The 18,614-nt window shown below is 37.2% G+C and overlaps 1 protein-coding gene across 9 annotated transcripts in view; it reads right to left on the bottom strand.

Annotated features, from left to right (window-relative positions):
* NBDY (negative regulator of P-body association) overlaps positions 1-16,982 on the bottom strand; it is a 96,966-nt gene extending 79,984 nt beyond the window's left edge. For 3 of the 9 annotated variants that reach the window (XR_009692034.1, XR_009692032.1, XR_009692035.1), the window contains exons 1-2: positions 16,641-16,982; positions 14,859-14,995 (exon numbers count right to left, since the gene is read on the bottom strand). Coding sequence is in view for 1 of the 9 variants with exons in the window: in XM_061137204.1 (XP_060993187.1) it covers positions 16,670-16,876 (207 nt within the window). In the remaining 8 variants the exon portion in view is untranslated. Of the gene's footprint in view, positions 1-14,858; positions 14,996-16,385; positions 16,431-16,640 lie in introns of those variants that run through there. The other 6 variants (XR_009692037.1, XR_009692038.1, XR_009692039.1 and 3 more) reach the window with 3 other exon arrangements.
* Positions 16,983-18,614: the final 1,632 nt, after the last annotated feature.

Below are 18,614 nucleotides of genomic sequence, written 5' to 3'. Positions count from 1 at the left end.
GCAAAGTAATGTCTCTGCTTTTTAATATGCTGTCTAGGTTTGTCACAGCTTTTCTTCCATGGAGTAAGTGCCTTTTAATTTTGTAGCTACAGTCCCTGTCCACAGTGGTTTTGGAACCCAAGAAAATAAAATCTCACTGTTTGCACTTTTTCCCCATCTATTTGCCATGAAGTCATGAGACCAGATGCCATGAGCTTTGTTTTTTGAATGTTGAGTTTCAAGCCAGCATTTTTACTCTCCTTATTCACCTTCAAGAGGCTCTTTAGTTTCTCTTCACTTTCTGCCTTTAGAGTGGCATCATCTGCATATCTAATGTTGTTGATATTTCTCCTAGCAAGCTTGATTCCAGCTTGTGATTCATCCAGCCCAGCATTTCACATGACAAAATCTGCATATAAGTTAAATGAACAGGGTAATAATATACAGCCCCAGTGTACTTCTTTCTCAACTTTGAAGCAGTCCACTGTTCCATGCCTGGTTCTAACTGCTGCTTCTGGATCCACATACAGGTTTCTCAAGGGACAGGTAAGGTGGTCTGGTATTTCCATCTCGTTAAGAACTTTCCACAGTTTGCTGTGATCCACACAGTCAAAGGCTTTAGCGTAGTCAATGAAGTAGAAGTAGATGTTTTTCTGGATTTCCCTTGTTTTTTCTATAATCCAATGGATGCTGACAGTTTGATCTCTAGTTTCTCTGTTCTTTCTAAATTCAGCTGGTACATCTGGAATTTCTTGGTTCACATACTGTCAAAGTCTAGCTTGAACGATTTTGAGCATCATCTTGCTACCATATGAAATGTGTGGAATTTTATGGTAGTTTGAACATTCTTTTGCATTGTCTTTCTTTGGGATTGGAATGAAAACTGACCTTTTCAAGTCCTGTGGCCAATGGTGAATTTTGAAAATTTGCTAGCATATTGAGTGTACCACTGCCTGACTGTAAACTAATGTGACTTTGTTCAGCTCATAGAGAGATAATCAGACCCTGCTGACCTGTTAAAACATCCTGATACTGAAGCTGGAACTCCAACACTTTGGCCACCTGATGCGAAGAACTTAGCCGTTGACAAAGACCCTGATGCTGGGAAAGACTGAAGGCAGGAGAAGGGGATGACAGAGGATGAGATGGTTGGATGGCATCACTGATTCGATGGACAGGAGTCTGAGCAAGCTCTGGGAGTTGGTGATGGACAGGGAAACCTGGCATGCTGCAGTCCATGTGGTCACAAACAGTGGAACACAACTGAGCAAGTGAACTGAACTGAACACATCCTTTCCAGAGGCTGACTCTTGGAGATGTTTTGCAAGACTGAAGACCCTTTTTACTTTACTTCTCACTGCCTCTCCTTCTCTATTCTGCCTTTGACTTTAGTTCCTCATTGCTTTTCTCTCTCTTTCTCTTTCTGACTCTATAAATGAACCTGGCATTCAGACCCCGACAAGATGCTTAATTTGAGACATTAGTCTGCCATCTTCTTGGTCAGTTGGCTTTCCAAATAAAGTCATAATTCTTGCCTCAATACCTCATCTCTCGGATTCACTGGCCTGTTGTGCAATGAGCACAATGAGTTTGGAGTCAGTAACAAGAACCAGATAGTTATGCAGGTCCCAGTAGGGGATTATAGATAGTGAGGGAAATCTAGGAAACTTTGGAAGACCACTGTAAGTTAATGATGGATCAGGAAAGCTATTGGAATGTCATGGAATGAAGCAGGCTTTGTTATCCATAAAACCATAAATAAAATTATGAGATATGCCCCAGTCCATTAGGTGACAGAAAAATGTCAACTCCCTTCTACTGATTTGAATCAGCATTAAGATAATCCTAGTTTGATATATCCATCTGAATGCAAAGTTGCAAAGAACAGCAAGAAGAGATAAGAAAGTCTTCCTAAGTTATCAATGCAAAGAAATAGAGGAAAACAATAGAATGGAAAAGACTAGAGTTCTCTTCAGGAAAATTAGAGATACCAAGGGAAAATTTAATGCAAAGATGGGCACAATAAAGGACAGAAATGATATGGATCTAACAGAAGCAGAAGATATTAAGAAGAGATGGCAGAAGTATACAAAATAGATCATCATGACCCAGATAACCACGATGGCGTGATCACTCACCTAGAGCCAGACATCCTGGAGTGTGAAGTCAAGTGGGCCTCAGGAAGCATCACTAGGAACAAAGCTAGTGGAGGTGATGGAATTCCAGCTGAGCTATTTCAAATCCTAAAAGATGATGCTGTTAAAGTGTTGCACTCAACATGCCAGGAAATTTAGAAAACTCAGCAGTGGCCACAGGAGTGGCAAAGGTCAGCTTTCATTCAAATCCCAAAGAAAAGCAATGCCAAATAATGTTCAAACTACTGCACAATTGCACTCACCACGCATGCTAGTAAATTAGTGCTCAAAACTCTCCAAGCTAGCCTTCAACAGTATGTGAACCAAGAACTTCCAGATGTTCAAGCTGGATTTGGAAAAGGCAGAGAAACCAGAGATCAAATTGCCAACACCCATTTGATCATCAAAAAACAATAGAGTTCCCGAAAAACATCTACTTCTTCTTTATTGACTACACTAAAGCCTTTGACTATGTGGATCACAACAAACTGGAAAATTCTGGGAATACCAGACCACCTTACTTGCCTCCTGAGAAACCTATATGTGGGTCAAGAAGCAACAGTTAGAACTGGATATGGAACAACAGACTGATTCCAAATTGAGAAAGGAGTATGTCAAGGCTGTTAATTATTGTCACCTTGCTCTTTTAATTTATATGCAAAGTGCATCATAAGAAATGCTGGACTGGATGAAGCATAAGCTGGAATCAAGATTACCAGGAGAAATAGCAATTACCTCAGATATGCAGATGACACTACCCTTTTGGCAGAAAGTGAAGAGGAACTTAAGAGACTCTTGATGAAGGTGAAAGAGGAGAGTGAAAAAGCTGGCATAAAACTCAACATTCAAAAAACTAAGATAATGCCATCCAGTGCCATTACTTCATGGCAAATAGATGTGTAAACAATGAAAACAGTGACAAACTTTATTTTCTTGTGCTCCAAAATCACTGCAGATGGTGACTGCATCCATGAAATTAAAAGACACTTGCTCCCTTGTTGAAAAGCTATGACAAACCTAGGCAGCACAATAAAAAGTAGATACATTACTTTACTAACAAAAGTCTGTATAGTCAAAGTTATCGTTTTTCCAGTAGTCATGTATGGATGTGAGATTTGGACAATAAAGAAAGCTAAGCGCTGAAGAATTGATGCTTTGGTTTTGGAGAAGAGTCTTGGGAGTCCTTTTGACTGCAAGGAAATCCAACCAGTCAGTCCTAAAGGAAATCAGTCCTGAATATTCATCAGAAGGACTGATGCTAAAGCTGAACCTCCAATACTTTGGCCACCTTATGTGAAGAACTAACTAATTAGGAAAGACCCTGCTGTTGTGAAAGACTGAATGCAGGAGGAAAAGGGGATGACAGAGGATGAGACAGTTGGATGGCACCATTGACTTGATGGACATGAGTTTGAGCAAGCTCCAAGAGTTGGTGACTGACAGAGAAGACTGGCGTGCTGCAGTCCATGTAGTTGCAGACTCAGACACGATTGAGTGAGTGAACTGTTTGATCTCATAGTGTCAGACACTTTTCTGCCTGTTACAACAGAGAAGCTAGTGATATTATTCTCAGATCTACTCAAAGGCCATCTTTCTCTTCCCCACTTTCCTTTGATTATAAAATTGCAGCCCACACAATCCTCAGGACAGAGCATGCTCGCCTGTCAGCTTGTAGCTCTCTCAAACCTTCTATAATAATAAACCTACTTCATGCCTATCACTTTGCCTCTTGCTGAATTTGTTCTGCACTGAGAAACAAAGAACCTGAGCCTCAGTTCATCCAGATACCAGGTGAGTGATTCTAATTAAAACATCATGGGGTCAAGTCTCAATTAGGGTTTTGGGCAGGTTCAAGTCCCAGCACATGGGATCAAGTCCCATTCTGAGGTGCACAGTTTCAAGGGTGTGGAAAAAAGGGAACTCTCCTACACTGTTGGTGGGAATGTAAATAGGTACTGCCAGTATGGATATCAGCATGAAATTTCCTTACAAAACTAAAAACAGAACTATCATATGATCCATGTGATAAAAACCATAATTCAAAATGATACATGCTATCCAGTGTTCACTGCAGCACTATTTACAACAGCCAGGATGCAGAAGCAACCTAAATGCCCATCAACAGTGAAATGGATAAAGAAGATGTGGTACATATGTACAATAGGAATAATACTCATAAAAAAGAATTAATGCCAACTGTAGCCACATGGATAAACCTAGAGACTGTCCTACTGACTGAAGTAAGTCAGATATAGAAAGAAAGATATCATAGGATACTGCTTATTTGTGTAATCTATGAAAATGGTACAAATGTACATATTTACAAAACAGAAATAGAGTCACATATGTAGAAAACAAACTTATGGTTACCAAGGGCTATGGGGTGAGGGTTAAATTGGGAGATTGGGATGGACACATACAAACTACTATATATAAAACAACTAACCAGCAAACACATATTGTATAGCACAGGGTACTCTACTCAATACTCTGTAATGATCTATATGGAAAAAATCTATAAAAGAGAGGATATACGTGTATGTGTAACTCATTCACCTTGCTATACATAAACTAATACAACATTTTAAATCAACTAAACTCCAATATTTCTTTTTCAAATATAATCTATAGGTATTTGAAAATTTAATTGATATTTAGAGTTGTTCTAAATTAAGTGATGGAAGTTTATTGAATAGCTAGGTCATTCCCAAATAAAATAAGATACTGAAGTATCAATTACTAAACAGAGTTTGGTGCCACCCTGAGAATATTCTCTTTGAGAAAGCACATGTTTTTAGAAATCATTGGTATTTATGTTTACTAATCTGTAAAATACTGGTATAGAAGATAGTTTATGGTTGCTTAAGGAAAGTAGGGTGTGTGGTTTGAACAAAATCAACTAACTTAGCATCATCAATAATGAACAGGACCAAATGGCATTTTGAGTCTCCTGATGTGATGCAATAGCAAGGACACAGCATCACCTATGTAGTCTTCTTACTAAAAATGTTCAAATTAATTTTGGTAAAGCAGACACGTTCAGATTGTGGGATGAATGCAGGACAACTTCCTGGGCTTGTCAAAACTGCCAATGTTATGAAAAATATAAAGAAAAAAATTGTCTGTCTTAGTCGTTCAGTTGTGTCTGACTCTTTGCAACCCCATGGACTGTAGCCCACCAAGCTCCTCTGTCCATGGGCTTGTCCAGGCAAGAATACTGGAGTGGGTTGCCATTTCCTTCTCCAAAAAGAAAAGAGAAGGTGCTATTCTAGATTTTGAAAGACTAAAGAGGTGTGACAGCTAAATACAGTGCATGATTCTTGACTGGATCCTGAATCGAAACAAATAAAAAGATATAAAGGATATTGTTAGGACAATTAGGGAACTTTGACATCAATGGTATATTAGACAATTGTATCAAAGCTGAATTTTTCTGAATGTAATGTCCTTGTTCTTAAGAGATATTCTTTGATGTGTTTAAGGCTTAAGTGTCATGATATCTGCAAATTATTTCCAAATGGCTTAGCAAAAAGTGTGTGTATATGTGTGTGTGTGTGTGTGTGTGTGTATACACAAACAGAAAGAAAAACAAATGTAGAAAAACAAATGATGTATCTACATGAAGGATGTCTTTTGACATTCCTGAAGAGTTGGAGTTTTATAAAATTTAAAAAAAAAATTGTGAAGAAAATAATGTTTGAAGCTATAAAGCTTATCCTTACTTCTAATTATAAATCCTGCTGGTAAATTCAGCAGTAAACCAGTATATTCAATTTTTTGGCAGAACATTTGCTGAAAAATAAAAGAAAGGGAAAAAAAATAATTAAGTAAAAGAATGGAAAAAAGAAATATCACCCAAAAGGAAGTCTATCAGACAAAACAGACTTTAAATTCAAGTGAGTCACTAAACGTGATAAAAAGGTGTATCTATTTTAGACTTGTATGCACATAATAATAAACCCTTGAATATATATAAACTACAAGAATTTATACAACTACAGTGGAAGACTTTAAATTGGTTTCAATAATTGATAGATGTAGTAAACAGAATTAATAGTGATATAGAAGACACACAATACAATCAATAAGTTTAACAGACATTTACAGAATACTACATGAAACAATTAGAATACACAAAATATTTTCAAGCACACATGAAACAATAATTGATCACACTCTTTAAAACATTAAGCATATCTCACCATGTACTAAATAATGAGTATCCTGTAAACCATGTTGTCTGTATTAAGTGCAATTAAATGGAAAAGAGTAACAAAATGCTAAGCTAAAAAATACCCATGTGCTCTAAAGGAAGAAATAAAGCTATCCCTATTTGCAGTTAACATGATACTACATGTAGAAAATCCTAAAATGCCACCAGTAAACTACTAGAGCTCATCAATTGTCAGTAAAGTTGCAGCATACAAAATAAACATATAGAAATCTGTTGCATTTCTATACACTAACAATGAACTATCAGAAATTAAGGAAACAAGCCCATTCACTATTGCATCAAAAAGAATAAAATTCCTAGAATAAACCCACCTATGGAGGCAAAGCCAGGCTTCAGCAATACGTGAACCGTGAACTTCCAGATGTTCAAGCTGGTTTTAGAAAAGGCAGAGGAATCAGAGATCAAATTGTCAACATCTGCTGGATCATTGAAAAAGCAAGAGAGTTCCAGAAAAATCATCTATTTCTTCTTTATTGATTATGCCAAAACCTTTGACTGTGTGGATCACAATAAACTGGAAAATTCTGAAAGAGATGGCCATACCAGACCACCTGGCCTGCCTCTTGAGAAATCTATATGCAGGTCAGGAAGCAAGGGTTAGAACTGGACATGGAACAACAGACTGGTTCCAAATAGGAAAAGGAGTACGTCAAAGCTGTATATTGTCACCCTGCTTATTTAACTTATATGCAGAGTACATCATGAGAAATGCTGGGCTGGAAGAGGCACAAGCTGGATTCAAGATTGCCGGGAGAAATATCAATAACCTCTGATATGCAGATAACACCACCCTTATGGCAGAAAGTGAAGAGGAACTAAAAAGCCTCTTGATGAAAGTCAAAGAGGAGAGTGAAAAAGTTGGCCTAAAGCTCAACATTCAGAAAACTAAGATCATGGCATCTGGTCCCATCACTTCATGGGAAATAGATGCGGAAACAGTGGAAACAGTGTCAGACTTTATTTTTCTGGGCTCCAAAATCACTGCAGATGGTGACTGCAGCCATGAAATTAAAAGATGCTTACTCCTTGGAAAAAAAGTTATGACCAAACTAGATAGCAAGTTAAAAAGCAGAGACATTACTTTGCCAACAAAGGTCCATCTAGTCAAGGCTATGACTTTTCCAGTGGTTATGTATGGATGTAAGAGTTGGACTGTGAAGAAAGCTGAGCACCAAAAAATGGATGCTTTTGAACTGTGGTGTTGGAGAAGACTCTTGAGAGTCCCTTGGACTGCAAAGAGATTAAACCAGTCCATCCTAAAGGAGATTAGTCCTGGGTGTTCACTGGAAGGGCTGATGCTGAAGCTGAAACTCCAATATTTTGGCCATCTCATGCGAAGAGTTGACTCATAGGAAAAGACCCTGATTGGGGGCAGGAGGAGAAGGGGACGACAGAGGATGAGATGGCTGGATGGCATCACTGACTCTATGGACATGAATTTGAGTAAACTCTGGGAGTTGGTGATGGACAAGGAGGCCTGGCATGCTGCAATTCATGGGGTGGCAAAAAGTCGGACACGACTGAGTGACTGAACTGAACTGATGGAGGCAAAAGACCTGTACTCTGAAAACTATGACACTGATGAAACTGAAGACAAATAGAAAGATATACTATGTTGCTGGATTGAAAAAATAAGTATTATTAAAATGATTATACTACCCAAGGCAGTCTACAGATTCAATGCATTTCCCTACCAAAATATCAATGGCATTTTCCACAAAAGTAGAACAAAAAAATCTTAAAATTTGTATGGAAACACAAAAGGTCCCAAATACCTAAAACAATCTTGAGAAAGAAGAACAGTGAAGAACATGCTCCCTGACTTCAGATTATATTACAAAGCTACAGTAATCAAAACTATGTGTTACACAAAAACAGATGTGTAGATCAATGGAAAAAGACAGAAAACCTCAAAACAAACCCACAGTCACAGTCATTAATCAATGACAAAGGAGGCAAGAATACACAGTGGAGAAAAGACAGTCTCTTCAATAAGCAGTGCTGGGAAATCTGGACAGCTACATTTAAAATAATCAAATCACAACATTCTCTAACACCATATACAAAAATAAACTCAAAATGGATTAAAGACCTAAATGTAAGACTGGATACTGTAAAACTCCTAGAGAAAGAGTCAGGCAAAGCACTCTGACATAAATTGTGCAACATTTTTTTTTATCTGTCTCTTAAAGGAAACAAAAGCAAAAATAAACAAATAGGACCTGATCAAATTTAAAAGTTTTTGAACAGCCAAGGATACTATCAATAAAATGAAAAGACAACCTACTGAATGGAAGAAAATATTTGCAAATGATATGACCAATAAGGGATTAATATCCCACATATATAAACAGCTTATACAATTCAACATCATAAAAACAACCCAACTGAAAAACTGGAAGAATAAGATAGACAGTTTTCCAAAGAGGAAATGCAGATGGCCAACAGGCACAGGAAAATATGTTGAGCATTGGAAATGGAAATCAAAACCACAATAAGATTATCACCTCATACCTGCCAGAAGGGCTATCATCAAAAAGAAACAAATAAAAAATGTTGGAGAATATGTGAAGAAAAGGGAGCCTTGTGCACTGTTGGTGGGAACAGAAATTGGCACAGACACTGGAAAACAGTCTGAAAGTTTCTCAAAAAACTAAAAATGGAACTACCATTGTTGCTGTTATTTAGTCTCTAAGTCTTGTTCTACTCTTTTGTGATCCCATGGACTGCCAGGCTTCTCTGTCCAGATTTCCCAGGCAAGAATACTGGAATGGGTTGCCATTTCCTTCTTCAGGGGATCTTCACAAGCCAGGGGTGAAACCAGTGTCTCCTGCATTAGCAGGCAGATTCTTTACTCAGCCACCAGGGAAGCCCACAATGGACTACTACTTGGCCATAAAAAAAGAATGAAATTTTGCCATGTACTGCAACACGGATGGACATGGAGAGTATTATGCTAAGTGAAATAAGTCAGACAGAGAAAAACAATACTGTATGGTATCACTTATATGTAGAATAAAAAAATTTTTAAAAACTAGTGAATATAACAAAAAAGGGGCTTCTCAAGTGGCACTAGTAGCAAAGAATCCACCTGCCAATGCAGGAGACGCAGGTTCAATCCCTAGGTCAGGAAGATCCTCTGGAGGAGGGTATGGCAACCCCCATCCAGTATTCTTGCCTGGAAAATCCCATGGATAGTGGAACCTGGTGGGCTACAGTCCATAGGTTTGCAAAGAGTTGGACACAACTGAGTGACTTAGCACACATACATAACAAAAAAGGAACAGACTCACAAATATAGAGAATAAACTAGTGGTTACCAGTAGGGAGAAGGGGGAGGTACAAATTATTGGGTATGAGATAGGCTCAAGGATGTATCATACAACATGGCAAGTATAGCCAATATTTTGTAATAACTGTAACTGGAAAGTAATCTTTAAAATGTTTAAAGTTGTTTCAAAATATATCCATGTACCCACATCTCGGTTTCCAAATACCATCTCCCACAAAAAGGTACCAGAGATCCATAGAGAAATTGGCAATGAAGCAGGGAATACAAAACAAGCATATAAGTTAAAAAGTAAGGAAATGGCTGAAGTCAAGTATGTATCAAAAAATCATGGGAATATGTCAAATGGACAAAGAATCCAGCTTGAATAGGTTGCCACTGGGGCAATTTGCGCATTAAAATAAATAATGATAGCAATAGCATACTCATGAAATAAAATAAAAATCTAAGTGTCCAAACCAATATAAATAAATAAATAAATAAATAGAGGAGGAAAAAAACCTCTTCCTTGAAGCAGAATACAAAATAATCAACATAGTGAAAACAATGACACTTGAAAATGATAATTTTAGGATCTCCCCAGTGGCGCAGTGGGTAAGAATCCACCTGCCAATGCAGGGGACACAGGTTAGATCCCTAGTCCAGGAAAATTCCACATGCCGCAAAGCAACTAAGCCCGTGCACCACAACCACTGAGCCCATGCTCTAAAGCCCACAAGATTCAACTACCGAGCCTGTGTGCTGCTACTAGTGAAGCCCATGAGCTCTAGGGCCCGAGAGCTACAACTACTGAGCCTGTGTGCCACAACCACTGAAGCCCGTGAACCTAGAGCCTGTGCTCTGCAACAAGAGAACCCACAGCAGTGAGAAGCCCAGGCGCTGCAATGAAGAGTAGCTTCCGCTCACCTCAACTAGAGAAAGCAACAAAGACCCAGTGCAGCCAAAAAGGAAGAAAATGACCATTTTGCAGCCATTAGGGTAATAACTGATTCAGTCAAGAATTATCAACGGATATTAAAGCCAGTGGATTTTAGTTTAATGAGGAATAGGATACCTACACAGTTTCAAAGTACCCCAAGCAAATTTATTAACTATAAAGCAGAAAATGGAACCTTAGAGTGGATTAATCTAGTAAACATCATCTTAACCAAGTAATCAAGGTTAACATTTCTTCTAAGGGGTCAAATCAGCATTATGTGCCATTGATATGCTGCCCTGAGAACAATACATTACTTCTCTGACATTCCTGCCAAATTCCATAATCTAAATACAATAATGAGGAATGGGCACATAGATTTAAGTTTAGGAACAACCTATAAAACAATTGTCTACAATTGTCCAGAAATCTTTAAACTGTCATTGTCATCAGAGACAAAGAAAGGTTGAACTGGTCCAGGTTAAAGAAAACTGAAGAAACATGGAAACTAAATGCAGCACATCATCCTCGATTGAAACTTTGATCAAGAAAATAAAATAGCTATAAAACACATTATTGGAACAAACTGGTCAAAGTGCAATATGGTCTAGATAATAATACTGGAACACTAATTTATGATATACTACAAAGCTATAGTAGTCAAAAGAGCATGGTGCTGACATAAAAACAGACACATAGACCTTGGAACAGAATTGAGAGCCCAGAATAAAACCTTGCATATACAGTCAACTAATGTTTGACAAGGGATTCAAGAATACTTAATGGAGAAAAGATAGTCTATTTCATAAATATTGCTGAGAAAACTGAATATTCACATGAAAAAGAATAAAACTGGAGCCCAATATTACACCTTTGGCAAAGATTAATTCAAAATAGATTAAAGACTTAAAGGAAAGACTTAAAGACTTAAAATTCCTAGAAACAAACAGGAAAAAAGCTTCTTGACATTTTTCTTTGCAATGATTTTATGGATATGACACCCAAAACATAAGCAACAAAAGCAAAAAATAAACAAATGGGACTACATCAAACTAAAAAGCTTCTGCACAGCAAAAGAAATGATCAAAACGAAAAAGCAATCTGTGGAATGGGGAAAAAACATTTTAAAACACATATCTGATAAGAAATATCCAAAATATATAAGGGACTCATACAACTCAATATCAGAAAAACAAATAATCTAATTGAAAAAGGTGCAAAAGACCTAAATAGACATTTACCCAAAGACATACAGATCGCCAACAGGTATGTGAAAAGTTACTAAACATCATTAATCATCAAGGAAAAGGAAATCAAAGCCACAATGAGATATCTCCCACTTTTTAGAATGGCTATTAACAAAGACAGGAGATAAAAAATGCCTGTGATGATATTGAGAGAAGTGAACCCTTGCATATTCCGTGATGGGAATGTGAAGTGAAAAATCTACTATGGAAAGCAGTATGGAGGTTCCTCAAAGAATTAAAAATAGAACTACCATATGATCCAGCAATTCCACTTCTGGGTATGTCTGAGGAAATGAAATCACGATCACAAGATACTTGAAATCCCAATTTTACTGCATCATTCTTTACAATAAGCAAGATGTGGAAACAATCTAAGTGTCACTGACAGATTAACAGACAAAGAAAATGTGATACACACAGACACACAGGAACATTATTCAGCTATAAAAAGAAGGGACTTATGACATAGTGGATAAACCTTGAGGGTATCAGGCTAAATGAAGTAAGTCAGACAGAAAAAGATAAATACTGAATGCTCTTACTTATACATGGAATCTAAAAAAAAAAAAAACTGAACTCATAGAAACAGAGTAGATTGGTGGTTTCCAGGGATGGGACAGTAGGAGAAATGTATAAAGGTGGTCAAAGGTTATAAACTTTCAGTTGTAACAGGAATAAATTCTGAGGAGCTAATCTACAACATGATGTACATTATACTACAACACTATAGTTATAGTATCAATATATAGTTACATAACTATAGTTATAGCACAGTTATACTATAGTATAGTGAGTATAGTTAACAATTCTGTATTGTATACTTAAAAGTTGCTAGGACAGTAGATCTTACAAGTTCTCATCACACAAAAAATATTAATTATATTACATGATTGATGTCTTACCTAATCTTATTGTGGGTAATCATTTTGTAATATATACATTTAGCAAATCATCACACTGTACTGTGCACTTTAAACTTACATTGTTATATGTCAAATATATTTCAATAAAGCTAGGAGAAAAAGAACTATAATAGAGCTTACATTGTCCATTTGAAATATATGTTCTCCCAAAGTCATCCCTTTTTCAATAAGTATGAGTGGATAATCTTGACAATAAAGGATTATGAAACAAAAAGCTGGAACAAGGTCCAATTTCTATTTTGATACAGGTACCGAGGTTATGTAAGAAAAAGGTATTATTCTGAGAAAATATACACTGAAGAATTTACAAGTAAAAGAGCTTGAAGTCTCCAAGTTACTGTTAAACAGTTCAAAGAGAGAGAAGGAGACAGGAAGAGGGGGAGGTAGAAGACAGGCTAAGGGGCAGGGGAGGTAGACAACAGTAAAGGGAAAGAGAAAAGGGGAATGAGAGGGAGAAACAGAAATAGAGAATTATAAAGCAAACATGGCAAAATGGTAATTGGTGAGCCTGGATAAAGAGTGTATGGGAGTTCTTTGTAATATTCTCACAATTTTTCTTTAGGTGTAGAATTAGATCAAAATAAAAGGTTTAAAACCACAAGTATAAATATCAGCAATAACTCCATCATTGAACAGCATAATCACAGTTTTCCTATGTATTTAATGAAAGGAAAAGTTTTATATTGCTGAAATCTTTCGAGATGAGGAGCCAGTGTATAATTTTGCTTTTGGTTACCAGAAGAATAAAAAACATTAAATATTTTTAAATAGAAAATAAAATGAAGTTTAACTGTAATTGGATTAATGATTTAGCAGTAGGATTTCTAAAAAAGAGATCCATGTTTATAAATTTAAAAAACCCAAATAACTCATGAGTCAAAAGTAAATCTTAAGAGCAATTATAAAATAATAATTGAATAATAATAAAAATACTCCATATAAAAACCTATGAAATTCTTCTAAAGTAGTACATAGTAGAAAACTTATGGTTATAAATTATTTTAGGAAAGAAGATTTAAAATTACTGAGTTAATGGTCCAAATAAATTAGAAAAAGAGCAAACAAAAAGAAAATAAAAGGAAAACTTATTAAAATAAGAGACAGAATATTCAATGGTAAGGCCTGATGAAACCAGAAGCAAGAAATATATTAGAAAACTGAATACTGTAATTTATCACATAGTCTCAGTGTCTTGTTAATGGAGAAAAAACTCCATGTGATCAGTATTTGGAGAAGAAGCTCCATACTCATCCATAATAAAAGCTCTTAGAAAACTAAGAATATAAAGGAACTTACATAACCTGACAAAGAAAATCTGCTAAAAATGGTGAAACATTTATAAAAATTCCCTTGTAAATTCAGGAGCAAAAGAATCCTCTATCACTGCTACTATATTTCATTATACCAAAGATCCTAGCTAACACAGTAAGACTAATTAAAAAATAAATATTGGAAAGGAAGAAATTTCCATTATTTACAATATAATTAACAGACAATACAAAGAATCTACAAATATTAGAACAAATATAAATCAGAAAGTTCACAGCATATAAAATCAGTACGTTACAATATCAATCACATTCCCATTTACCAGCAATAATCTGAAAATGTGGTTTAAAAGATACATTTCTCCATGATACAAGAAACTATAAGGTAATTAGGAGTGAATATAACAAAACAGCTTATAGATAGCATTATTATTATATGGAATATATGGTTTCATATAATGTAGAAAATGGTTTCAATTTATCATTGGTGCTAGCATTTTGTTTGGCTAACTATTTTAATGCGTTATAATCAACTCTTATTCCTCCTCCTTCTTTAATAAGTTTTTAGTAAAGAGATTCGGAGAGGTAATGGCAACCCACTCAAGTACTCTTGCCTGGAAAATCCCATGGACGGAGGATCCTGGTGGGCTGCAGTCCATGGGGTCGCAAAGAGTCGGACATGACTGAGTGACTTCACTTTCACTTTTCACTTTCATGCATTGGAGAAGGAAATGGCAACCCACTCCAGTGTTCTTGCCTGGAGAATCCCAGGGACGGCGGGGCCTGGTGGGCTGCTGTCTATGGGGTCGCACAGAGTCGGACACAACTGAAGTGACTTAGCAGTAGCAGCAGCGGTAAAGAGATTACCTTAAAAATCACAACTTTCTGGTGTAGGACATCAGAAAAAGCAAGGTGGCAATGTCAATAATCTTCATTGTCTTCACTGAGTGAACTATTTTACGAATACACCAAGGAAATGGAGTCATACTGCAATCCCTCATAGACTGAAAAATAATAAAATAAGGTTAAATCATTTCTTCTTTTACTGTTCCTCTCTTTCCCATGGCCTCCTCGAGTTCTTATGTTCTACCATACCCCCATTTCAGTTATTTCAGTTATATATTCCTGAAAAAGTTATACAGACAGTATTAGAAGGGATCTATTGCACAGCAATTAAGAGGATAGGCTCTAGGAAGTTTTGTAAAACAGTGTTTGGCACATAAAGATGTTCAGTAAATGTTATTATAATTTCAATGATTTGAATCACTGGAGGAAATTACATATTTCTTGCATTTTTTTGCCCTATACAACCTCCTTTGTTTTCTGTTTAAGCACTCCTATTCCTATGGTTCCCCTTTACCCCAACTCTACCCCTTTGAACAGAGAGGTAAAGTTGAGGGAAATCAGGCAGTAAGGAATGACTGAGTGAAGCTTTCAAGCACAATGGAGCTCATTCTTTTACTATGCACTACCACCAAGCCCCAAGTACAGAACTTCTTAGTTGCCACTGTAATCCCACCAATCATTGACCGATTCATTCAATATCTGTTTCTCTCCTATGTGCTTTAGTTATCGAACCCCTACAGTTCCCAGCATAATTCTTAGTCCATTGCAACAGTCCTTTAAAGGTTTATTGTATAAATGAAGAAAGTATGCCATGTCTCATTTGGAGTACAAGAATCTAAGAGTTGTGAGTCAGACCTTATTTTTTTGCATTCTGTAAGCTCATCTAAATGAAGATTGTTTTCCTGATAGTAAAAAACCGGACTCCTAAAATATACCATTTCCTTGAAAATCTTCAATGGTTTCCACTGCTTATGGATTAAACTGCCTACTCCTTACCATAAATATTCAACCCCTGCAACACTATCTTACCTCCTAGTTTTTCTCATACACTCAGAATTATAGACAAGCTCTTCCTAGCACAAACCTGCCTTGGGGCTTTTGTTCTGGAAAAGCTACGCCAGAAAAGCATTCCCGCCCCCTCCACAAGGCAGATGTCACTCATTCTTTAAGGCCCACCCAAAGTTACCCCTTCCTCTTTGATGGCTCAAAGTCCATCCCCCAAGCTTCCTGACTACCTTGAGCAAGCAAATATTATGGTACTTGGGTTTGATTTACCATATTATATATTTTTAAATCATTACATTTTCCTGTTATACACAGAGAAATACACAACTCTGAAGGCTCACTTTAAAATACTCTGTTGGCACAAAGCTATGGCTATAGGAATTAGGCCTTCAATACAATGATGTTATTGATCTTGAATCAGGCATTTTTTGAATGGAAAAGCTTTAAATATATACAAAAGTAGCAAGTACAGTTTAATGAATCCCCATGTATATATCACTCAGCTTTAATAATTATCAAGTCATTAACATTTGTACCCCTCACCTGGGCCCAACTGACTTTCAAGCAAATCAACAGATACGTCTCCTGAAAAATACATTTAAAAATAATTACTTAATGTTATTAAATATCCATAAACTCACCCCCAGATATTTTGTGAAAGAGCTATTTAATGCCTGCATTTTTTTTTTTTTTAATTTTGAAATCGTGAAAAGAATAGGGAAAGGGAGAAGGAGATCTGCGGAGATGCATAATTAAGTTTGAGAGAGCCTGGTTGTCCCAGATGAGAAAGAATCTGACCTGGTTTAGGGTGGAAGAAGTATATTGTACTACTTCTCCGGAGGAGGTGGATGCGACTTCAGGCCCGGTGATGCTGGAGGAGGTGTGGAAGGGAGAGTGGTGTTACCTCCGTTCGGGGTTCCTTCTGGATAATCCCAACGTGGAGCTAGGAGGCAGCGCTTTTTTGGAGGCTTCGTTTCCCGCGTGTTTCCAGGTGGGAGCGTGGATCTCCCGGAGGTACAAGGTTGGTCCCCCATAAGGATTATAGGACCTGGGTGTCAGCTCTCTCCAGTGGGCCCTGGCGAGACCAAGAGACCTGAGATGGCGGCGGGTCCCCTCCAGGCAACAGAGCTTCCTCTGGGTTTCGCTCTTTCCGTATTTCCTGTATCCTGAGACGTATATCCCCTCTCTGCCTCCGCCCTCGCTCTCTTCCCCACCCTATTTTAACGTTTCAGCGAGCATGGGTCTTAAAAAAAAGCAGCGTTTATTTAATGGAATGTCTCCCCCGCCCCCAGTGTAACTAAATCTGTGGACAGTCTTATACTATCTATGCAATTCTAAGATTAGAACAAAATCAGGTTTACTCTTAAACGGCAACATCTGCATAGATTGTGGAAAGGCACTGCGGGTGGGGGCGGGAGTGTTTATGTGGAGAACAAAGAGGTGATTGAAAAGCTAAGAGCTTTACGTTCTAGTTGTAGAAGCACAACAGAGTCATGAAATTACCTAGGACCCTTTAGAAAGCAATATACAAACGTCTTACTTGACTGAAGTGCAGATAGCACAAAGGAACCGACCATGGAAATTGAATGTGGAAAACAAATTCACCGTATGTCATAGAATCTAAGGTCACGTTTTTTCTTCATATTTTAACAAATTAGAAATCTCTGAAGGCTTATCTTTTTAAAAATATTTCTACACCTAGGAAATCTCAGACAATTAACAGTATGTCATACTTTCATTGCCATTTTTTTCCTTCTCTACAGTTAAGGAAAATAATGATTCATCCTACTATGGCTGGTGTATTATATTCTGTGATATATGGTAAGTAACCGAAGCAGGTACACTGTGGCTTAGAATAAAAGGCTACTAGAATGTCTTAGGGATTCCCTGGTGGTGCAGATGATAAAGAATCTGCCTGCAGTGCAGGGGACATTGGTTTGATCCCTGGGTGGGGAAGATCTCCAGGAGAAGGGATTGGCCACCCACTCCAGTATTCTTGCCTGGAGAATCCCCTGGTCAGAGGAGCCTGGGGGGCTACAGTCCATGGGTTCACACAGAGTCAGACGCAACTAAACAGGCAGGCAAAACTTCTTAGACCTTCATCATTCACATCCACCTCCCTGTGACTATGGACACTTTTCCAGCTCTGTTCCAGTGTTTTTTAATGGAGAGAGTGCAATCCTTAATGTCAAAATAGAACTGACTTTTAAAATACTCCACTATTTACAAACACTGTTATATTTAAGTAGTTAAACACTTGCACCTTTCCTTCCCAGGAAATAATAAATTTTTCCTTGTAAAACTATTGTCATAATCAGGAATAATACATTAAAGTTTTTTTTTTTCTAATTGATGGATAATTGCTTTACAAGGATAATGCATTTAAAACAATTACCATGATTACCTCTCATCAGCATTACTACCTTACTCTGAGTAGTAGTGTTGCATTTTGCACAAACTAGATACTCAGTTTGTGAAATAAATGACCCTGTGGTTTTCTATCAGATGCTACTTATAAAGACAAGAGATGTAGCACTAAGTTAATGAAAAAATGTAAAGGGAAATCAAAAGAAACAATGCTCTAGAGCTAGAAGAACAGTTGCGACTAGACAAAGTTGTGGGAGTCAGTAACATAGATGTGGTAGTTGATGTTATGGGTGATATTCTGAAGAGAAAATATAGAGAAAAGAGAAGTGTGCTTGCTAAGGACAGACAATTGAGTAATTAGGGTTAGAAGAGGAGAAGCCTGCTGCAAAGGCTGAGAAAGAATGG

The sequence above is a fragment of the Dama dama genome, chromosome X, assembly GCF_033118175.1.
Source record: "Dama dama isolate Ldn47 chromosome X, ASM3311817v1, whole genome shotgun sequence".
Classification (NCBI taxonomy): Eukaryota; Metazoa; Chordata; class Mammalia; order Artiodactyla; family Cervidae; genus Dama; species Dama dama.
Note: the sequence above shows the minus strand (reverse complement) of the source record. Positions and strands in the feature narration are given on the sequence as shown.